This window comes from Podarcis bocagei (genome assembly GCF_964188305.1).
Source record: "Podarcis bocagei genome assembly, chromosome: 3".
Classification (NCBI taxonomy): domain Eukaryota; kingdom Metazoa; phylum Chordata; class Lepidosauria; order Squamata; family Lacertidae; genus Podarcis; species Podarcis bocagei.
Window position 1 is genome coordinate 6647666 of NC_138127.1, and position 21721 is coordinate 6669386.

The 21721-nt window shown below is 42.7% G+C and overlaps 1 protein-coding gene across 1 annotated transcript in view; it reads left to right on the forward strand.

The window, feature by feature from the left end:
• Positions 1–21721, forward strand: part of KLHL29 (kelch like family member 29) — a 431347-nt gene that overhangs the window by 402383 nt on the left and 7243 nt on the right. Inside the window, exon 13 of the mRNA XM_081189071.1 lies at positions 12068–12212. Within this exon, the coding sequence (XP_081045197.1) occupies positions 12068–12212 (145 nt within the window). The remainder of the gene's footprint in view (positions 1–12067; positions 12213–21721) is intronic.

Below are 21721 nucleotides of genomic sequence, written 5' to 3' on the forward strand. Positions count from 1 at the left end.
TTCACCAGAAGCGGCTTAGTCATGCTGGCCACATGACCCGGAAGCTGTACGCCAGCTCCCTTGGCCAATAAAGTGAAATGAGCGCAGCAACCCCAGAGTCGGCCATGACTGGACCTAATGGTCAGCGGTCCCTTTGCCTTAACCTTTAATTATTGTAAGGTTTGTATTTATTATATTGTACAACAGTCTGGGCTCCCATTGGAAAGAACAGGGGGATAAACAAAAATAAGAATAGTCATAGTAATCATAATAATCATAGTATTTTAGACCACTGAGTTTTTACGGGGAGACGAGTGTCAAAGTTTTCCCTTAATCTCAAAGGCCACTGGATGACCTTGGGCTAGGAACTTTTTCCACTTAACCAAACCTACACAGCGTAGTTTTGAGAATCAAAAGGATAAAAACCACAACTGAGAAAAATATTGATTGATCCTGCATTGCACTTGGAGAAACTAAAATGTTTAAAGATGCTTCATATGGCAACGTTTGAGAACTCTTGACCTTAAAGGTCGCTCTGTTGGATGAATCAGCAGTGGTTGTATGAAAACACTGACTGAGATCTTGGCCTAACCAGCAGTCCAGAGCATGGAAAAGGTACCTATATTGACACTTTGAGATATAGACGCAATTCTCTTTAACTCAGAACTATAATGAGTTGGCATGCCAGCAAGTCAGATTCTCTTCAGAACCAGCAATAAGTTTGTAATTTATTCTCTTTCTAATCAGTAATCCTAAAACATGTTCCAGCAGTGTGGCAAAAAATTTGAAACACCTATAGAGCTCATATTCCACAAAAGTAGTTATCAGTTTAGAATAAAAAGGTAAAGGTAAAGGGACCCCTGACCATTAGGTTCAGTCATGGCCGACTCTGGGGTTGCGACGCTCATCTCTAGCTTTATATTTATTTACTTTTCTGAATGGTTCTTTCTTTCCTTCTGTTTTTTTAAAAAGTCTTATCTTAAGTAGAAAAGGAATGCTAGAACAAAATCTATGACATATATTTAACATGCTTTGCATGTATACAGTAAAATTCAAATAAAACCCACATAATAAAAATTATAAAACACGGAACCAAAAACTAATAAATCAAGACTTTTAAAAGAGCACAGCCAAAATCCACACAGATGTTGGCCATTGTCAGGGGTCCTTAAAAAGGGAGGGCCACAGTTGGGGTGGCATATATCATTGATACTAATAGAGCTCTCAGTTCTCTGTTATTTTTATAGCTGAAACAGCACCATCCTCACATGGGCAGAGGTTTTTTTAAGCAGAGGTTGGATCGGCATCTGTCATGGATGCTATAGCCAAGATTCCTGCATTGCAGAGGGTTGGACTAGATGACCCTTAGGGTCCCTTCCAATTCTATGAAGCCCAAGGATTGCAGAAGTACAAAAAAAATCTTGAAGAAATAACTTTGCCAATCGGTTGTGCGTAGTCTCTCCTGTAGATCTCAATGAGGGGAGACAGAATTCTTCAGTTTTTACGGTCCCAAACTATACAGTGGTACCTCAGGTTAAGTACTTAATTCGTTCCGAAGGTCCGTACTTAACCTGAAACTGTTCTTAACCTGAAGCACCACTTTAGCTAATGGGGCCTCCTGCTGCCGCTGCGCTGCCAGAGCACGATTTCTGTTCTCATCCTGAAGCAAAGTTCTTAACCTGAAGCACTATTTCTGGGTTAGCGGAGTCTGTAACCTGAAGCATATGTAACCTGAAGCATATGTAACCGAGGTACCACTGTATAAGGTTTTCTAAGTACAGTGGTACCTCAGGTTACAGGCACTTCAGGCCCCGTTAGCTAAAGTGGTACCTCAGGTTAAGAACAGTTTCAGGTTAAGAACAGACCTCCAGACTATTTTACCAGCACAGGCAACCAAATCAGTCAATAAACCACACTGCTTATGAATCCTATGCACCCCAAGCTACATCATTTTGTACTGTGTGCAGCCCCACATTGAAATAAGTGGTGGTTTGGGTTTGCTCCTGGTCTTCAGGAATGAGAGCAGTTGGCAAAAGACATGCTTAAGCAGAAGACTGGTGTAATGTAAAAGGTGAGCTCACACTGAGAGGAGCGTACAGTGGTACCTCGCAAGACGAATGCCTCGCAAGACGAAAAACGCGCAAGACGAAAGAGTTTTCTGTTTTTGAGTCGTTCCGCAAGACGAATTTCCCTATGGGCTTGCTTCGCAAGACGTTTCGTCTTGCGAGCTCTTGCGAGTTTGTTTCCTTTTTCTTAAAGCCGCTAAGCCGTTAATAGCCGTGCTTCGCAAGACGAAAAAACCGCAAGACGAAGAGACTCGCGGAACGGATTAATTTCGTCTTGCGAGGCACCACTGTATTATTGAAAATAAAAGACTAGTCCTCATTTCCTGACACCTAAAGCTCCACTCCAGGAAACGTGGCCCTTGTCAGAGTTCCCACTAGTATAACACTTAAATAACATGAAATTGTGCAGTAGCATTTCTTGATCCCAGTCTGTTGTGTGGCACTTCAGTAATTACAGCTAAGGAATGCATTAACGGGTGGCTGGCATTCTAGTCTGTAATTCCAGCTTGCCTCTCAGGGGGGTCTTTAGGTATTAAGGGTTGCTGGATCTTACTCTCAACTTTAAAAAAGGGCAGAGAAGCTGCTAGCCTAAGACATTTGCATTTAGGTCTGATGGTACACTTGGCATTATTTATTTCTTTGATCCCATGGTGGATATTGATGTGTGTTAGAATATGCTGAGAGCTGTGTAAATAGCAGCTTAGATTCCACTGAGAGCTCCAATACCAGGTTTCTTGCGTTTTCCATTACCACTTCATATGAGAGAATTATCTGGCTATTTCTGTGCATGCTCACTATAAATATTCTGTGATGGCAATATAAGCACACTGAACACTCATTGCAACATCTGTCCTGTCCTCTAACTCCTACCCCTAAGCCTTCTTATCAACAGTGCAATAGCCCTTGCACAATATTGTGTGCTCATTTGCAATAAACGTTGGAGCCATCATTTCAGCAAGTGCATATGGGAAACTTGCATCAGCATGCATTATAATTCTGCTATAGGTGGTCTTCAAATCAGGATTTTAAAAAGGAATATTGGTTCTCAGTGATGGGATTGTATCTTCGAAAACGATATCCTGATACAACCTTTCCATGTAATTTAATGAAACATTCCCATGAAAATGGGGTGTGCTGCTAGAATTAGATAAGTGGGCCTTGCAACAAAATGTTGCAGCGCCGAATTGCTTCATGTTGAAGGTTCCAGCCGCTCTGTTCTGTTTCCCTTCCTCCAGTTTCCTGTTCCTCCCACCAACAGTCAGCCAACATTCAGTGCTCAGTGAGCATTTTCAGTCCTCTTTGGAGTGCTTTTGAGGGGGCTTTCCTTCCAGGATGTTTCCCCCAAAGATTTTGCTGTTGTTCTGTAAGTCTTAAGGTTTCCCATCCCTCTGATATGTCCCTCATGTTCATGGATGCTGCAGTTTGGGCTTCATAAGGGCTAGCACTTGGCAAACTGAGGTTGCTTGTTAGCATATACCTGGGATGGGAACCTATGGCCCTCTCAATGTTACTAGGCTACAACTCCCATCATTCCTGACCTTTGGCCATGGTGGCTGCTGCTGCTGCTGGGAGTCTGGCATTATCCAAAAGGATAGGGGTTCCGCATCCCTGGTATGCATGATGATAGACACAACAAAATTGCTATGATCTCCCCAACTCCCATTACCCTTCACTTTCTGTATCACAGGTGGGGAACAACTTTCATCAGGTGGGTCTGATTAAAAAGCGGCCTATTCTCTGTGGGCTGCCGTCATACGATCAGAATCCCTGATCCCTATGGAAAGCAGTGGGGCTTGCATTTGACGCTGGATTTAGACACTCATGCTCTCCTGATTTCTCATAGGCAGCTGGGGCTTTACCTGTGCTGTCCATGATGTGGACATGGCGGCACAAAAACATCAGACCACATTAAGACCGCATCCAAGGCCTAATTTGACCCATGGACCAGTCCTTTGCCACTGCTGTTCTATATTATTGGCCCAAGCAGGGTGGAGGCAGGTACACTCTGTTCACTATACAACAATACCAGGGAGTGTAGAAATACAGTTTCACACACAAAAGTGAGGGGTCCAGATGGTTAGGGTGTGTAATAATAATTGTTCTGTACCTTCTCTTAGCTTTCAGTTCAGCAAATCATGCACTATCCCTGCCTTGAGAGTTTTCCCCATACTTCAGGAACAAGAATTCGTTCAACCCTAAATTTATCTGCTCTTCTAGCTACTCTTCTACTTTCCACTGTGAGGGATGAATTTCACTTGAGTGACACCTGAGTGATAATTACCATCTTTGTAACCATCTTTGCCTTTCCAGTTCAACTGCAGTGATTCATTATTATGTTATGCACAGAGTATTTTCTGAAAAAGAAGGAAGGTGCAGTTTGTGTTTCGGTAGCTCCTACATACTCCTACCAAATGCACTATAATGCAGATAGGAGAGATGGGCAGTGCCAAAATTCCGTGCAGAAAAGGAACCCAGAAACTGAGAGGTTTATTTTGTACCTCTTTAAAAGGTAGTAATTTCTTGGGATCACCGCCACTCCTGGCCTGGACAATGGTTTGTTGCTGAGTGATATGTTAAAAGTGAGAATGTAACTTAATCAAAGGAAGCTGATGCCATCAGAAAATTGCTAGCATTTTCCTGCTTTCGTGTTCCACATTTTTTTAAAAAAGTCTGGTTCCTTGAATTTTACCTTTTAGCATTTATGCTTTCAAAAAAATCCCACTTCCTTGTGGTGTTCTCTTCTAAGGCTTCTCTTCCTTATTTTGTTGTGTTTCTCTAGAAGCCCCTTGACTGCCTTGTGTACAATTCTTTGGGGGGGGGCAGTCGATATGGTTCAGTAAACAAAGTATTCCAGATGGGATTTACAATAATAGACTTCCACATTAAAATACACACAAATAACATTATGAATGCTAGTAATATGGAGGGCTTACGTTGTTGGTGCTTTTTTGTTTTAAGCCTCTGGGTCATTTTCTATTCCCTTAAATTGCAGAAAACCAGATCGCATACTCGCTCTTCAGATGGGAGAGGAAGGTGGAAGTGAATAAACAGCTCCCCTTCTTATGTGTGCAGATAGTATTGGCTCCTTGTACTCCACTGGTCTGATTGTTTGCTTCTTCTGCTTCCATTCCAGGGGGGGTGGTTTGCTATGCACTGGAATGCCCCACCCGTTTGTCTGACGCTGGGTGCTCCCTTTGCAAGAGGCTTCTAGCTGGTCTCTCTGAGTCTTGGCTTCAGTGAGCAGCCAGAGCTCTTGCCAGCTGCCTGAAATCCTAGAAGCACTTACTAATTATCCTATTTGCAGTTCATTCCTCTCTTAGCTATGCTACGAATTGGGCTGCCGTCCCACAGCTAGTAGCCAGGGTCATCTTACCCCCATTACTGTCGGTTGTTTGGCTAGGGTTGTCTTACGATTCTGTCCGGCCTCCAGGCAGATATAGAGTCACTTTTCTGCGTTTCCTCTTTATTATAGGTTTCTTTCATATAAATATAATACTTGGATGTCGTGGAACTCCCTAACTGTTGACATCAGGCAGGTGCCTACACAACACTTCTCAGCACCTGCTAAAAACATTTTTGTTTTGACAAGCCTGTCTGATATGTAGAACGCTAGCATGTGCTTTAATCTTTTCTCCTCTTTTTTGAGCTCACGGTTGATTTTTATTTTTTTTTAATGTTTCGAACAGTTGGTTTTTAACTGCTTTTGCTGATAATCTCATTGTTAATGTTCTTTTTTCTAAACCACTTTGAGGTTTTGCTTTGTTTTTGCAAACAGATTTTCATAATTAATAACGGTCCATCACAGAATGGTTATATTGTTACATGTCACCCCACTTTCCACCAAGTGGCTTCATAAGATTCCTGGGGCTCCAGGCACTCACCCAGGTCTTATTTACACATGGGACGCGGGTGGCGCTGTGGGTTAAACCACTGAGCCTAGGACTTGCCGATCAGAAGGTCGGCGGTTCGAATCCCATGACGGGGTGAGTTCCCGTTGTTCAGTCCCAGCTCCTGCCCACCTAGCAGTTTGAAAGCACCTCAAAGTGCAAGTAGATAAATACGTACTGCTCCGGCGGGAAGGTAAACGGCATTTCCATGCGCTGCTCTGGTTCACCAGAAGCGGCTTAGTCATGCTGGCCACATGACCCGGAAGCTGTATGCTGGCTCCCTCGGCCAGTAAAGCGAGATGAGCGTCGCAACCCCAGAGTCGGTCACAACTGGACCTAATGGTCAGGGGTCCCTTTACCTTTACCTATTTACACCTAAAGTCTTCAGTGAAGAGAGTTCAGAGAATTACATCTCAAGAGGGGCTTGTTCCCCCAGCAGTGCAGCACTGCATTCCGAAGACATCCTGAGCGCCATCTCCATGCCTCTGTCCCAGGCTGCCAAGAGGATCCTGTCCCTGTATGAACTCTGCCTGGAGTTCCTCTTCCAGCCTTCTCCTTTCCAAAGACCTTTGCGGGGGGGGGGGGGGACAACGGGATCCAAGTCTCAAGTAAAATGACAGGGACTCTTTCCTGTTTTCCCATGTCATAGGAACTGAAGTCCTAAACCTTTCTCCTCCCACAGTAACCATGGGAATTCTCCCCTCTCTGTGCTGGGAAGTTCTTGCTTTGATGATGGTTTTCACTGATGGGTTAATGACTTGATCGCAGCACTTTTTGTCATTCTTAGTCATTCTTAAGACGAAGCCCTAACCTGGAAAATAAGCTTATCCTATATTTTTTTCACTGGTCTGGCATCTTCCCTTCAATACTCCCACTATTATCTAAATTCTACCATTTAATTTCTAACATGCACTAACTCTAGCAGTTATGGGTGCCCTTGCACCCCCAAAGTCTTGTTACCCCAGATCTGTATCTGTGTCAGGAGACAGAGAGAGAAAGAGTCGAATCCAGACTTAGCCAATGGGATTCATTGTCATGCTGACACAATCATTCTGTCTGTGGTTCTGTCGCTGCAAGCTTTTTTGCTTGCCAAAACCCTCCTCTCTCTTCCCACTGCAGGCTATTCTGGAGTTTCTCTCAACTCTCCAGAGCAGATATTTGGGGTTGTGCAGAGTGCTTACTTTTGGATGCATTGGAGGGATAATCAGCATAATCCTCTTTAAACAATTTCCATTGTAAATGTCGGTGCAGTTCAGATTATTTACTTTAAATAGAGAGAGCCGCAGCAATCATTTAGTAAAAGCAATCTATGAAAGTAGAAAACTGATTGGGGGGAAGCTTGTTGAAATTCCTTCACTTGGCTGCCAAAGCTCCAAACCAACTTGACACCAGTGGGAAATGCTTTGTAGGGCTTCAGCTCCCTAAACCTTACACTTTGACACTATGGTTATTGCCTATTGACAACTAGGAACCTGACGCATTCTTCCCAACTGAATGCCTAAAATAACAGAAGGGCTAAGTAAAGGGTTAAGTCTGGATTGAGGGGCACTGAATTGGGCTCCAATTCACTCCCTCGCCCTCTTGTTCAGTGGCAGTAATAGAGATGTGTAATTTGTTGGGAGGGCAACTTAAGATAGATACTGCAAAGCCTTTTAATATTAATGTGCCTTACATTGTAATCCTATACTCAGAAGTAAGGTTCCATGGGGCTTTCTCCCAGGAAAGTGGGCATAATTCCGTGAAGAAATTAAAAATAAGATTTGGAGCATCTGGGGGGGTTCACTGTATACCACAATAGCAAAAAAAGAAGGAAAAATGTGCTGTCTTTCTGGCCATGCTCACATTTTTTTTTTTTTTTTTGCAATCTAAAAGTCCTGACCAGAGGTCATTTTATAAACTATTCTTCCTTCCTAAAAGCAAGAAGTGAGATCTCATTCCCTCTCACTGTTTCCTAAGAAATTTCTTCAAGAGAGCTGAAATTGGGGGAAGCACATGGGCTGAACATTAGAAACAGTTATAGGATATCCAAACCAGCATAATGCTAGCTCTCTACAAAGGAATCAGAGAACCCATGCTAACTGCTTATAAGAAATGAAAGCAAAATTCTGCTATTAAAACACCAAAGGGAGATGTTCTTTCTTTTATACAACAAAGGCATATGAAGGCAGGGAATTGGCCTCCTGAGGAGCTATTGTTTCTGCCTTGAGGTAGCCCAGAAGAATATCCCTGTGGACTTTTGAGGTTAAGTTTCAAGATTTCTTTTGTTAGATTAGTGTGTCTTCCAAAAACTCGTGTTAGCTCAAAAGAGTCTGTGAAAATGTGATCAGCATACGAGGAGGGTTCACACATGAGAGAGCTCTTTGTGTCAATAACAAAAACAGACATAGGCAGTTTTGATTTCTGCAAGCAGCAAAGAAAGAATGGGATACTCAGAAGACTGTCAAATTTTAGTCATGGTGTAGTTGAGGGGGGGAAACACCAACTACTTGCTTTTTATCTTTTTGGTGATTCAATCCCTGTTTATCTTTTTAAGGAATCACACAGCGTTCTCCTCATTGATGTTTTTATGCTTTTGATTTATGTGTTCTATGTGTAGTTTATCTAGCAGTGGGCTCTTGTCTTTTGTAATTTCTCTCTCTCCACACAGTCCTGTGAGGAGGGAGATTGGTGTTGAGTGATGCACAAGATATTATCTTTCTCGCACATGCCCAGAGATGTAACGTCACTTGGAGACTGAAATTTGAAATACCCAAGTCCATCTTTGCCAAAGCATGACTTACTCCTAAATCCAATATATGAATGATGCGCATCATGTTCTCACATATACCTTGACTTAAGTGAGAAGCAAACGGAAGTCTAGTTTAAAAAAACAGCTTCATGTATGTGTACATTAGAGATTGGTCATCTGTGGCTGGAGCTGATAGGCATTTTAGTCCAGCAATGTCCATAGGGCCACAGCTTCCACACCCTGTCATACCGTATTTATTCGAATCTAATGCTCACCATTTTTTGGCCAAATTACGTTGCAAAAATTAAGGTGTGCATTGGAGTCAATGGAAGGTTTACATTTGCCAGCTAATACTTTTTTTGGTTTCAAGGTTGTGAAAAATTGAGGTGCGCATTAGATTCGATGGCGCATTAGACGCGAGTAAATACGGTACATGGTGTGCTTACCACGTGCTCAAATGTATTTCTTAATGGTTTGTGCTTTGTAAGAAGATTTACGGTGGACAGCAGCCATTCTCTTCTTAAAGTAATTGGATCTGTTTGCATTAAGAAACACAAGGGAAAACATATCGTTGGAACGAGGCAACTGCCAGGAGGTAGCGTGTGACATCGAGAGGCTGGAGGACAGACCTGTGTGTTCATTTGGCCTCTTCCTGTTTCGGGGGCGGCTCAGGGGCTGGTTAAACTTTGGTTACCAGATTTTTTTCAATGAATCTGGGGACACTTTTCAACTTCAATGGATTTTGTATGGGGACTGATGTCCGGGGACTGGTCTGGTAACCTTAGGGTAAATGACCCCCATGGGCCTTAGGTTGCCGACCCTGCCTTAAGCTCTCCTGCAGTCATTGGATGTGGTGGAGGATGCTGTCCTGCCTCTAGTGTTGAAGTCAAGATTCAGTTCTCAAGTCTGGCTGGCCTCTGTACCTGGAATACGAGAAGGCCACCACCTTGACTTTGCCTCAGGCAGCAAAATATCTTGGACTAGCCTTGCATATATAGAGGAGTGTTTATATTACGTACATCCTCTTACGCACCATGCTGAAACAAACCCGAGGTGAAATTTGATTTCCTTGCAATCAAAGTTCTGGATCTTCAAGTTGCAGACTTAAAAGGAGTAAACGGGATCTGCTGCCTGGAGAAGGTTGGAGTCATGGATTTCTGCGCCCTGCAGTGCTTTCTGTCTCGCTCCAAGGCATATGCTCCTCATTCTCTGATTGTCCTGGTCCCACCCAGAACAGCTCACACTACCTCTTCTTTCCAACCCTCTACCATTGCCAAAATACTCTAAATAAACCTAAATATTGGCAACCATAGGAGACTGTGCATATCATTTTTATGATGCAGAGTTGCATCATTGGCACTGAGCATGAGACTTTAACCTTTCCTGGCAGAAAAACATGGATTTATTGGGTGGCGGTTAGTGCAATCTACTCTAATGTGGTGACCTGCTCCAGCAGTTGGTAGTGGTAGTAGTAAGAATAAGAATTTATTATTTATACCTCACCCATCTGGCTGGGTTTCCCCAGCCACTCTGGGCGGCTTCCAACAAAGATTAAAAATACATTAAAACATCAGTCATTAAAAACTTCCCTAAATAATCATACTTTACCTAAATAATACTTCCAGGGGGTTGGGAAAGAGACTTACCATTGTTGCTCTCCCATGCATTGGCCTTTTGCTGCTGTCAGATGGGGGAGCCAGCTGAATGCTCTCTAGCCCTCCCCTCCAGACTGTATTTTAAGAGTGCAGCAAGATGAAAACATTTTTGTCAGCCTTTCATTTTGTTTTGAATTTATGTACTTTAGCTTAGATGGTTTCTTTTTCGAGATGTTGAATTTATTGTTTGCTAAATTGTTTAATTTTTGTTATTTTGAATTTAGTGAGATTTTCAGTGTTTTGTGTATTTATATTTCCAGTGTTCTCTATTTTGATGTTTTGAGGGTTTGCTGTAAGCCGCTTTGAGCACAACTCATTATGGGAAAGTGGCATATACATATAATCAATCAATCGCATGTTGTTGGGCTATATTCCTCGACCGCTGACCATGCTGCCTTAGATGCATGAGAGTTGTACTTCAAAACATCTGGAAGTTACCAGGTTGCGGAAGACTGCTTTAGTGTATACTGAGCCCTACCATAATTTATATAGAAAGGATACTGGACATAAAGCTATCTTTGGAGCATTGAAAAACAATGTGAATCCATGGAAATGCATTCTGTGCTCTCACCTTACTGCATTGCAAGCAGCGGGGAGCCAATTTCCAGTGTGTACATGTGTCTTCACTAGAGAAAGAGCTTGGAAAGCTCTCTGTGTTCGTTTACTGTTCTGGTGCATATGCTGTAAGGGCAGATTGTTTGGATTAAGAAATAATTTAGTGTTCCTGACTTAGATACCTCTTAGAAATTCTGGTGGTGATTTATTGGCATTAAACTGCAGCACCCCTAGAAAGAAACCTTAGCAGAAACAGATTCATTACAGACTTCTCAGACCCTTCCAGATGGAAGTTTCAAGTGTGGTCACACGTTGAGCTTTAAAGAATGATGAATCGATGGAGGTCAACAAAGGGAGGCTGGGGAGCGACATCAGCTGCCTCCTCCACATGCTCACTTTTAGAAGGATGCACACATGAAAATCCCTATTTCAGGTGAATCTGTAAGCAGAGCTTGTGGTTGTACACCGGTCCTGCTCCCCCATCCATGCATTCACTTTGACACAGATGAATACATGAGCAGTCCTAGCACCAGCTTTCACCAAACTGATGTCCTCCAGATGTTTCAAACTGCATCTCCCATTAGCTGTTGCCAGCACAGCTGCTCTGGCTAGCTGTTCTTGTCTGCTGAGCTCTCAGTGTGCGGGGGGAAAACAGAGGTTAAAAATTGTGCCTTGGGTGGGATGAGAAAGCAGATATAGACTTGCCTATAAGCAAAGGGTGGAATATCCAAAATAAACACTATTTTCAACCAGAGAAGACTTCTGTATGAATCTGCTGCTTGGGAATTAATAATGTTGTATTGAAATGTGCTGCGGTTTTGAAACAATTTGGCATGCTCGTTTAAGCTGCAAAGAAGTGCTTTCAAAGGACCATACTTAGGTGAGGAATATGTTGAAGACAAGAATGTATAATTTTAGATGGGAAGGGGGAAATGATCCTGGATTGCAGGCTGGTGTGTGCTAGGAATGGGGAGGACCAATCAACTTTTAAAAGTGCCTTTGAGAAGTTTAGGAGTGAAGAACAAAAACAGCAACGAAGGCAACAAAAATACTTCCTCATTTTTCTTTCTCTGGCCTTGGAGGTTTCAAGAAACGTGACTTATCTATAAATAAGGGGAATTTATAAATAAATAAATAAAAAAAGGGATTCTAGCGCCAAGCTTGTAAACTGATCTCCGTGTTGCTTTCCGTTGACAGATAACAAATATGCTCCTGCAGTCACTCTCAATGGTTTCATCTTTATTCTTGGAGGAGCTTATGCACGAGCGACCACCATCTATGACCCAGAAAAAGGCAATATCAAAGCAGGCCCCAACATGAACCACTCCAGGCAGTTCTGCAGGTAAGACCAAACACACACACACACACACACACACACTTGAATTACCAGCACCTCAATATGTTTTTTTCTTCTGGAGGAAATTATTACGTTAAAGTGGGAATGGAAGTGCATGTGTGTTTAAGACTTTTAGTGTTCTCTGGGCTACACTAATAGAAATATTACCTGGCTATGCATCACTCTAAATCCTTTCCCTTGGTATCTAAACATCAAGATCTCTCTGGTGTGAGACTGACAGGCCCTGTTATGTACAGTGGTACCTTGGTTTATGAACTTGATCCGTTCCGGAAGTCCGTTCTTAAACCAAAGCGTTCTTAAACCAAGGCGTGCTTTCCCATAGCAGCGGGGGACTCAATTTACAAATGGAACACACTCAACAGGAAGCGAAACATGTTCTTATTCCAAGGCAAAGTTCACAAACCAAAACACCTACTTCTTTAGTTTGCAGCGTTCTTAATCCACGTTGTTCATAAACTAAGCTGTTCTTAAACCAAGGTACCACTGTATACTTAAGAACTGGAATGGTCTGGAGGCCAGACTTGGGTGTGCATGTGTTTTGTCCAAATCTGAAACACGGCTAGTGATACCCACGTTATAGGGGTTAACATAAGATGGACACACGTTAACCAAGTGTTGCTTCTTATAAAAATCACTCTATAGTGGTTAACCAAAATGACGGCAGGTAAACCACTATCTGGAAGCAGAGGAGGACTGTGAAGGCTGAAGGAAGCTTTGTGAGTTACATATAAGTTGCTAGCTTATCTTGCTTACCCATGTTATGCACCAAAATGCCCTGGAGGACATCTAGAATGTTTAGAAAATTAGGGGGAAACTGCTGCTTAAAGATGAATATGAGAAGCATCAATTAAATTCATATAAACAAAGTTCCAGTGATGTGCGTTCTGCAATATTTGTGACAGCAGGTTTGTGTTTGGGACCGAGGACAAAACACACTTTTTTCATGGAACCTTGCTCACATTAAATGCGAGCAAGGCAGAAGAAAGTGTTAAGATTTCGTCCCCACACTTAACACTTGTATCAAAGCTGTGAATGCGGCTTTAATGCAAGCACATCAGTGATCTCATGGATTGCTGTTTATGTCACAGCATGTTAGAGAAAGATGAAATCTGGCATCCCTGTTGTACAATGGCAGGGGAAGAGCCAGTTTGTTCTCTGGACAGCTCAGAGCTGATTCCCATTTAGGATTAATTTCCCATCTGGCAGACATAGGCAATCTCTGCTTTGTTACAAATTGCAATTATTATTATTTGCCTTTTGTTCCAACTGTATTAAACTTTTTCCCCTTTTAACCTATGTGTATGTAAGCCAATTAATTTAGTAGACATTTCATTAATCTGGTAAAGTGAGCTTTAATCCACAAAATCCACAATACATGGAATGGGGTTATAACATTTGGAATGGGGTTATAACATTTTTATACATCATAAACTGCATATGCATAAAATTAGACATGCTTATGACACTATTTGATTAATAATTTTTATAAATACTCAATATTAAAACCCAAAAACTTGATTATTTACACCAATAGAGCTTTCCCACAAAATGGTCACTTTGTACAAGAATAAATGGTCCAGTGCCAACACCTGTTATTCCCAATTCCATTTTTCATTATAATGTTCTCCATTTTTTAGTGTCCCTGATTTGATAGTTCTCAGACTTTTAAAAATTAAATATTTTAAGTTGGCTTATAAGCATTTTTCCATGCTCTTAGAATAGAGAACCCTTGCAATGGTCAATATATACAAAATATGCCTTTTTTTTTCCAGTGCATCACCTTTGACAAAATTATTTGGCACTTTTTGCCATACGGATATGCTATAAGTATAGGAAATGGTGTGAAGACTGTATATAGTGATTTCCATGTAGCTAGCTTTCTGCTGAGTAAAGTGTTTCAACCGGTATAGGGGAAACAATGGAAAATCTGAAGCAACCATCAGATGGAATGCTAAACCACGGTTTGTTTGTTTGGGCATCATGGTCCCATCCCATAGTAAGCCTCAGCCTCTCACACACCACAAAACCTTCACATATGAGGGAACAAAATGTAAAGTTTTCTGTGACAGCTGGAAGTTTCCTGGTTTGGCTAAACCTAGGCTAGTTAATTAACTATGACTCATACAAACCACAGTTTCCCCTATTCAGCTGAAATGGGTGGTTGTGTTTTGTTCTGAATTCTGACTGGAAGCTTCAGATTTCCTCCCCTCAAGTACGGGAGAGAGAAGAAGGGGAGCTGGGAGTGCACAAGCCTAATGTGTAGTGCATTCTATTAACACTAAGATGGCATTGGGCCTGAATGAGACCTGAGAGCAAGCACGGCATACAAAAGGTTTCTGAGTTGAGATCTAAGGAAAAAGTCTGGAACGGAGGCTAAAGTTTAATGCATCTTAACTTTTCGGAAGGCGCTCGTCTTACTTTTGCTGGTTTCAGCAGTCCTAATAGCAGCTGCAGCTCCTATCAGATTATAACAGATCCTTCAAGTATCCCTATTTCCCAGGAACAGTCCCGGATTTACAGAAGCCGTCCCGGTTTCTGATTTGATCCCAGAATGTCCCACTTTTCCTTAGGATGTCCCTATTTTCATCAGAGAAATGATGGAGGGTATGGTGTTATGTGACCCCCAAACCAAGGAGATTAGTAACTTTAGAAGATATGTGAAGGCAGCCCTGTATAAGGAAGTTTTTCAGTTTTTATTTTTATGTTTTTATGTATGTTGGAAGCCACACAGAGTGGCTGGGGCAACCCAGTGAGATGGGTGGGGTATAAATAATAAAAATATTACTATTATTATTATTGAATAGGATGTCCCTACTTTCATCAGAGAAATGTTGGAGGGTATGTAATAACCTTCCTTAATAGTTCTCAGAATCCCGAGGCAAGGGAACCAGTGGCAACCTGACTTTCTTTCACCTGTTCCAGTAACTTACTTAGATCTTTATCCCAATATTCATCATACCTGCAATACTTAGTCAATGAGTTAAGCAAAAGTCCTCTATTAGTAGTAGTAGCAGCGGCAGCAGCAGCAGCAATGGAGGTAGAGTGGGCAATAAAGCTAGTATTTAACCATACATCACAAACAGAATTTATATATTTGAATCTCCTTTTTTATTTAAAGAGTGCCCTCTCTTGGTTGCCAAGAGAATCTTGTCCTGGAGCTAACATTACATTACATTTTTTTTAAAAAAAAAATAATATTACAGGCCAAATCCCAGCCAAAACTACTATGTTCCTGCTGCTTCTGTGCTAATTACAGATTTTCATTGTTCCTCTGTGTTAACAAGAGTGAAATTGAATGTAGGAGAACCCCACTGTGTCCAGGCAGTAGTTAATTATATTTTTTCTCTCAAGATTGTAAACCAGAGGCAAACAGTGCAGTACAACTGACATAACTTCCCTTGGTAATTCATCGCATTAATTATGTGGGATCTTTTTTATTTTTTAAACAATTTTTCTTTAACCACATTAAAATTACTTTCATGTAAAAGGCTTTTAATACTACAGTTCTCTGGCCAAGATCACTTGATAGACTGGGATCTGGCCACTAATGGCAGACTTTATCCAACGTTTGAGAGACATATTCCCCCCCCCCACACTGACAAAACTGCAGCAGTTTGAAACAATCCCATTTGTATGTTCGTAATGGAAGGAATAAACAAATTCTACCCTTCCAGTAAAAACATGTGCACAACAATACTTAAATGTCCATTGAAATGTTTGCAGCAGTTAGCATTGTTTACATGTTTGTTTCCCTTTCTCACATAGCAGTAACCTCTGCTCAACTACGATAATGATGTAATGGACTTTCAACAGATATTAATAACAGGGATTTTTTAAAATGACAATGTTAAGCCAAAATTATGTAGAATTAGGAGTGGACTTCAAAATAGAAGCAGCATAACTGGACCCAAGGACTGGAGGCAGTACACAGTTTCCTCTTAAAACATGTGTTATAAATTATTATTTATGTATTTTTATTTTATTTATTATTGTTATTATTACCCCAGCCACTCTGGGTGGTTCCCAACAGAATATTATTAATAATAATAGTAAAGTGATAAAACATCAAACATTAAAAACTTCCCTAAGTGGGACTGCCTTCAGATGTCTTCTAAAAGTCAGATAGTTGTTTATTTCCTTGACATCTGATGGGAGGGCATTCCACAGAGCGGGCGCCCCTACCGAGAAGGCCCAGTGGCGTAGCGTGGGTTGTCAGCACCCGGGGCAAGGCAAGTAATTTGCACCCCCTAACCAGTGGGTTTTAGTAGGGGCAGAGAGCTGCGAGTGCGAGCCGTTTAGGGCTTTCAGGGTCAGCACCAACACTTTGAATTGTGCTCGGAAACATACTGGGAGCCAATGTAGGTCTTTCAGGACCAGTGTAATACGGTTTCAGCGGCCACTCCCAGTCATGTTAGTTACTGAACTACAGCTCCCCTCTGCCCCAGCATGCGTTGCTAAAGGCTCGGGATGGTGGCAGCCGTAGTTCAACATCTGGATGGCCAAAGCACTATCTTAAAATCCCAAGGATGTTATTTTCCCAGGATGCATAGAAATGGGGAGCATCGATGCTCTGGCCTCAACTACATGGAGGCTGCAAAGGGTCGCCTCTTCCTACAGTAGGGGGCCAAGCGGCAATGTTATATGAACCTGAATTAAAACAGGGAGCTGAAACCCATTGATGTAGATCCCACTACCTAAATGCCAAGATTAAAAACCTTTGGCCAATCACACTGCCTCTCAGCCTAACCTGCTTCACAGGGTTGTTGCAGAGATAAAATGAGGAGGGCAAGAACCATTCAGCTCCATGAAGAAAAAGTTCAGGTGTAAATGCAATAAAGAAGTGGGGAAGAGAAGAATTTGTGGGCTCTTGGTAGGGTTGCTGTATTTTGAAGAGCAAAAAAGAGGACACATTTGCCGATTTCCAACTATGGATCGATAGGACTCTCATTTTACATACCCATGAAAGAGAGCCAGTGTGGTGTAGTGGTTAAGAGTGGTAGACTTGTAATCTGGTGAACCGGGTTCGTGTCTCTGCTCCTCCACATGCAGCTGCTGGGTGACCTTGGGCTAGTCACACTTCTCTGAAGTCTCTCAGCCCCACTCACCTCACAGAGTGTTTGTTGTGGGGGAGGAAGGGAAAGGAGATTGTGAGCCGCTTTGAGACTCCTTAGGGTAGTGATAAAGCAGGATATCAAATCCAAACTCCTCCTCTTCTTCTTCTTCATATGGCAACGCTACTCTTGAGCAACACCCGATATCTGTTAAGAACTGGTGTTTCCTAGCACAATCCATATGGAGATTACACACTCATTCTCAACAAGCCATCTACTTTTACCTTTTGCAGTGCCTCCAGCTTATCCTGATTTTGTAATAATAAGGAAATGAGTTAGCTGGAGATCAGCAGCCCATGGTGGGGGCTAGCAGCTCCTATTAGTGAAGCAGAGCACTCGCCGTGCTTTGCTGTTCAGAAACAAACCTTTTTTTAAAAAAAGGAAATAAAAATCTCACATACACACACTGTTGTTATTGTGCGGTATAGCCTGAACCTCAGTTTTTTATTAAGGAGTTCCATTTGGAAGGACCGGGTGACAAATCTGCCAGGCTAGCTGTCAGAGGGGGGGGGGGGGAAGGTACCTTCAACTGGGAATTGCTGGTTCTAAATTATCTTCCCTGGGAGCACTGCTCACGCTAGCGCCTGGTTGCTGATGACGCCCTGGGAGCAATCTCTTGCTACCCAGGTCTATTTGCATGCTGCCTGAATCCTAAACAAACCAGGCTATGACTACGCACAGGAAACACATTCTATGTTCTTTTTACGCAAAGGTGAGCTAGAAAATGGGATGATGCTTAATTTAATGCATTTATAGCTCACCTTTTCCTCCAAGGAGCTCATACATGGTTCTTCCCTCTCTTCATTTAATCCCCATAACCACTCTGTGTGGTTGGTTAGGCTGGGAGTTACTGGCTTGGCCCCAGGTCACCCAGCATGCTTAATGGCAGAGTGAGGATTCAAACCCTGGTCTCCCAAGTCCTAGTCTGACACTCTAACCACTACACCACACTGGCTCTCAGTGGAAAAATAGGTCACCTTTGCATCTATCATCCTGGTCCCTTGTGGGTAAATGAGAGAGAATGAGCAGCCAGGGAGCGTTTGCAGGTATGTTTTGGGGGTGGATGAAAGGTGTGCAAGTGTGATGAACGTTACTCATCAACATTATTCCTTTTAAGTTCTGCCTGACTCCTTTGATTCATCTGCATTAATTATCATGTACTTTAACGTTTCTGCTGCTCTTAATGTCTTCCATCTAGCGCAAAGATTTCCCCTCTGCTCTTGTTTCATGGTTTTGTAATTTGTTAATAGTTAAATGTATTTTAGTCACTTTTATAAATGATACTAACGAAAATGTCTGTAGGCTGCGGCCAGATCCCCAGAGAGTTCGAGTCAGCACTCCTAGTTAATACAAAGGCAAGGGCACCTAAGACATACACCATTTCACTTAAGTGATACTATTTTAAATACCTCTTTCCCCCAAATCTCAAAGTGGTATACAATTAAAACCACTCAAAAATGAGGTGTGAAAATGGGATTTTTAAAAAGGAAGCTATGCCATCCACCTAGTATTCTAAAATGCAGCTGTCAGCCTACCCAAATTGGTGTAGTTTTTGTTTTGAATAGCCAATTTAGGATGCTACTCCCAAGAGCTGCTCTGCCAGTCAGTGAGTATAGGGTGTTGAGGTCCAATGACTGTTGCAACATCACCACCATTGGGATTGCACTAGAACAAGGGTGGGGAGCCTATTGTGCTCTAGATGCTATTGGACTCCAACTCCCATCGTTCTGACCCTTAGCTATTGCTGGACTCCAACTCCCTTCAGTAGCATGTCCAAGAGGGCCACAGGTTGCCGACTCCTGCAGTATATAATGGTGATGGTGAAGTATGGGTAGACGCTGTCAATTGCCACCATCCTCAAATGTACTGCGGTGACCTCAAACACAAATGAACTATGTGCCAAAGAGCCATGCAGTCAGCTGGAATGAGAACCAGGCACACTTCCTAGTTGACGCACCTCCAAGGCTGCTCTGTCACCACAGCAAACACTGTTTAGCATTGATATGTGTATCACACAGATGCAATCTCTTCCCAGATGGCTTGCATTATGTGGGCAAGACCAGGGCATAGGGTAAGACTGAGACAAGACAGAAACTGAAAAGTGGGGCTGGGGGGAGGTGGCGATTTGGGTGGGGATGGGACAATAGAAAATGCGGCTTAGGAAAGGCTTTGCTGGAGTTGTGGCTGTTGTAGAGTAACTGAGGGTTAAATGATTGCCGTATCTGTATTAGTGGATACTCCAGCATACACAAGGGGAAAACACTGGCACAACAGCACAGCAAAATGCATAAATGGTTACCCTCTACGCCTGTTATCAAGCTAATGTGAACATTGCTTTGGCGGTAGATCATGGGTGCCTACCCTCCAGGCATTAGTGCAAAATATTAAATACACGAAAGGGTTGCAAACAGGAAGGTGGGGAATACCTTTCAGCATTGACATCTTGAAGGAGACTACTAGGCAGAAGCAATAGCTACAGGGTTTCCTTGCCTTTCAGCACAGAAAGACAGTGGTGTTGCAACACAGAAGTGGGTGGTGGCATAGAATTAAAATGAAAAGATAAGAGAGAGAATTCAGAAATTTTGAAGCTTGAATTTCCTCTTCCTGGGTGGTCAGAGTTCACAGGAATATTTGTGGGTGGCTTTTTCTTGTAAATACACTAAAAGGAAAGTTTTAAAAGGAAATCTCTGGCTTGTTTTTTAACAGCTCTTTGGAGGAGCTCCAGATAAATTAGTGTGTGTGTGTGGCGTCGTGCCCGTTTTCAGTTACTAAAACTAGTTGCGAGAATTAGGAAGAATGTGGTGCATACGAGCATGCTAATTTAGTCATTTAAACATTCTTTTATAGCCTCAAGGACAGCTAGAGAAGATATTTCCTCATTTAAATGTTGTATCTAGACAAGGATTAATGTTTACGGCCAAGTCAAACTGAGATCGCAAAAGTTCCCTCAGCAGTAAGCTTCTAAAGGAGGTTTGGCGGTAAAGAATGTTTGGTGCCAGTGCAAGGAATTCCACTGAGACATAACCAGCCACAGATGATCCAGGTGAACCTGATACTGATGATTCAGCATCAAGGAAAAACACCTCACCAGATGCTGATGAGCATTCGGCATTGGAAGTGCTAGTTTTATCGCATCTGGTCTAAAAACAGTAGCTTTCAGTGGTCACTAATGAAAGACCTTGCAGTAATCCTCTGAAAAGCCAGTACCCAAGCAGAACTGTCACTCAGTAATTTATAGCCTGCCCAGTTAAGCGCCCATATTTTTGCTTCCTCAGCCGCTGCCATGTGTGTAGTCCATTGTTCAGTGCATATCATGCAATGTTCCTCGTTGAAACGACAATGTTAATGTCTGTTGGGAACTCACCTGGATTTGAAACGGCAGAAACATGAAGCAAGATCGTGGAAGGCTGATAATTAATGGATGTGTAGCTTTCAAACTGAACTGCAGATGCAAAACATCTCTCAGGACTTTTGCACTTCCCGCTTCTTCCTTTGACCTCCCTATTATATGATCTAAAGTTATTCTACATTATTGTAGAGTGGGGTGGGTAGTCAACCTGGTGCCCTCCAAATGTTGCCCAGATGTGGGCTATGACCACCACCACCCCTGACCATTTGCAATGCTGGCTGGGGATTGATGGGATTTGGAGTCAGTGACATCAGGTGGGCATCAGGCTGGGGAAGGCTGCTATAGACAATTTTGAGAAATGTTGTCAATGTTGACAAAAGCAGCTGATCAAAAATCGCAAAAAGAACAACTACCACAACCTTATTTAGTACAGTGGTACCTTGGGTTACGGGACGCGGGTGACACTGTGGGTTAAACCACAGAGCCTAGGACTTGCTGATCAGGTCGGCGGTTCAAATCCCTGCGACGGGGTGAGCTCCCGTTGCTCAGTCCCTGCTCCTGCCAACCTAGCAGTTCGAAAGCATATCAAAGTGCAAGTAGATAAATAGGTACCGCTCCGGCGGGAAGGTAAACGGCGTTTCCGTGTGCTGCTTTGGTTTGCCAGAAGCGGCTTAGTCATGCTGGCCACATGACCTGGAAGTTGTCTGCGGACAAACGCCGGCTCCCTCGGCCTATAGAGCGAGATGAGCGCGCAACCCCAGAGTCAGTCACGACTGGACCTAAGGGTCAGGGGTCCCTTTACCTACCTTGGGTTACAGACACTTTGGGTTACATGTGTTCAGGTTACGGATGCCCCAAAACCAGGAAGTACCGGAATGGGTTACTTCCGGGTTTTGGTGCATGCGCAGAAGCGATAAATCACGCTTTGTGCATGTGAAGAAGCGCCGAATCGTGTCCCACGTGTGCGCAGACACGGCGCTGTGGGTTGCGAATGTGCCTCCCACACGGATCATGTTCACAACCCGAGGTTCCAC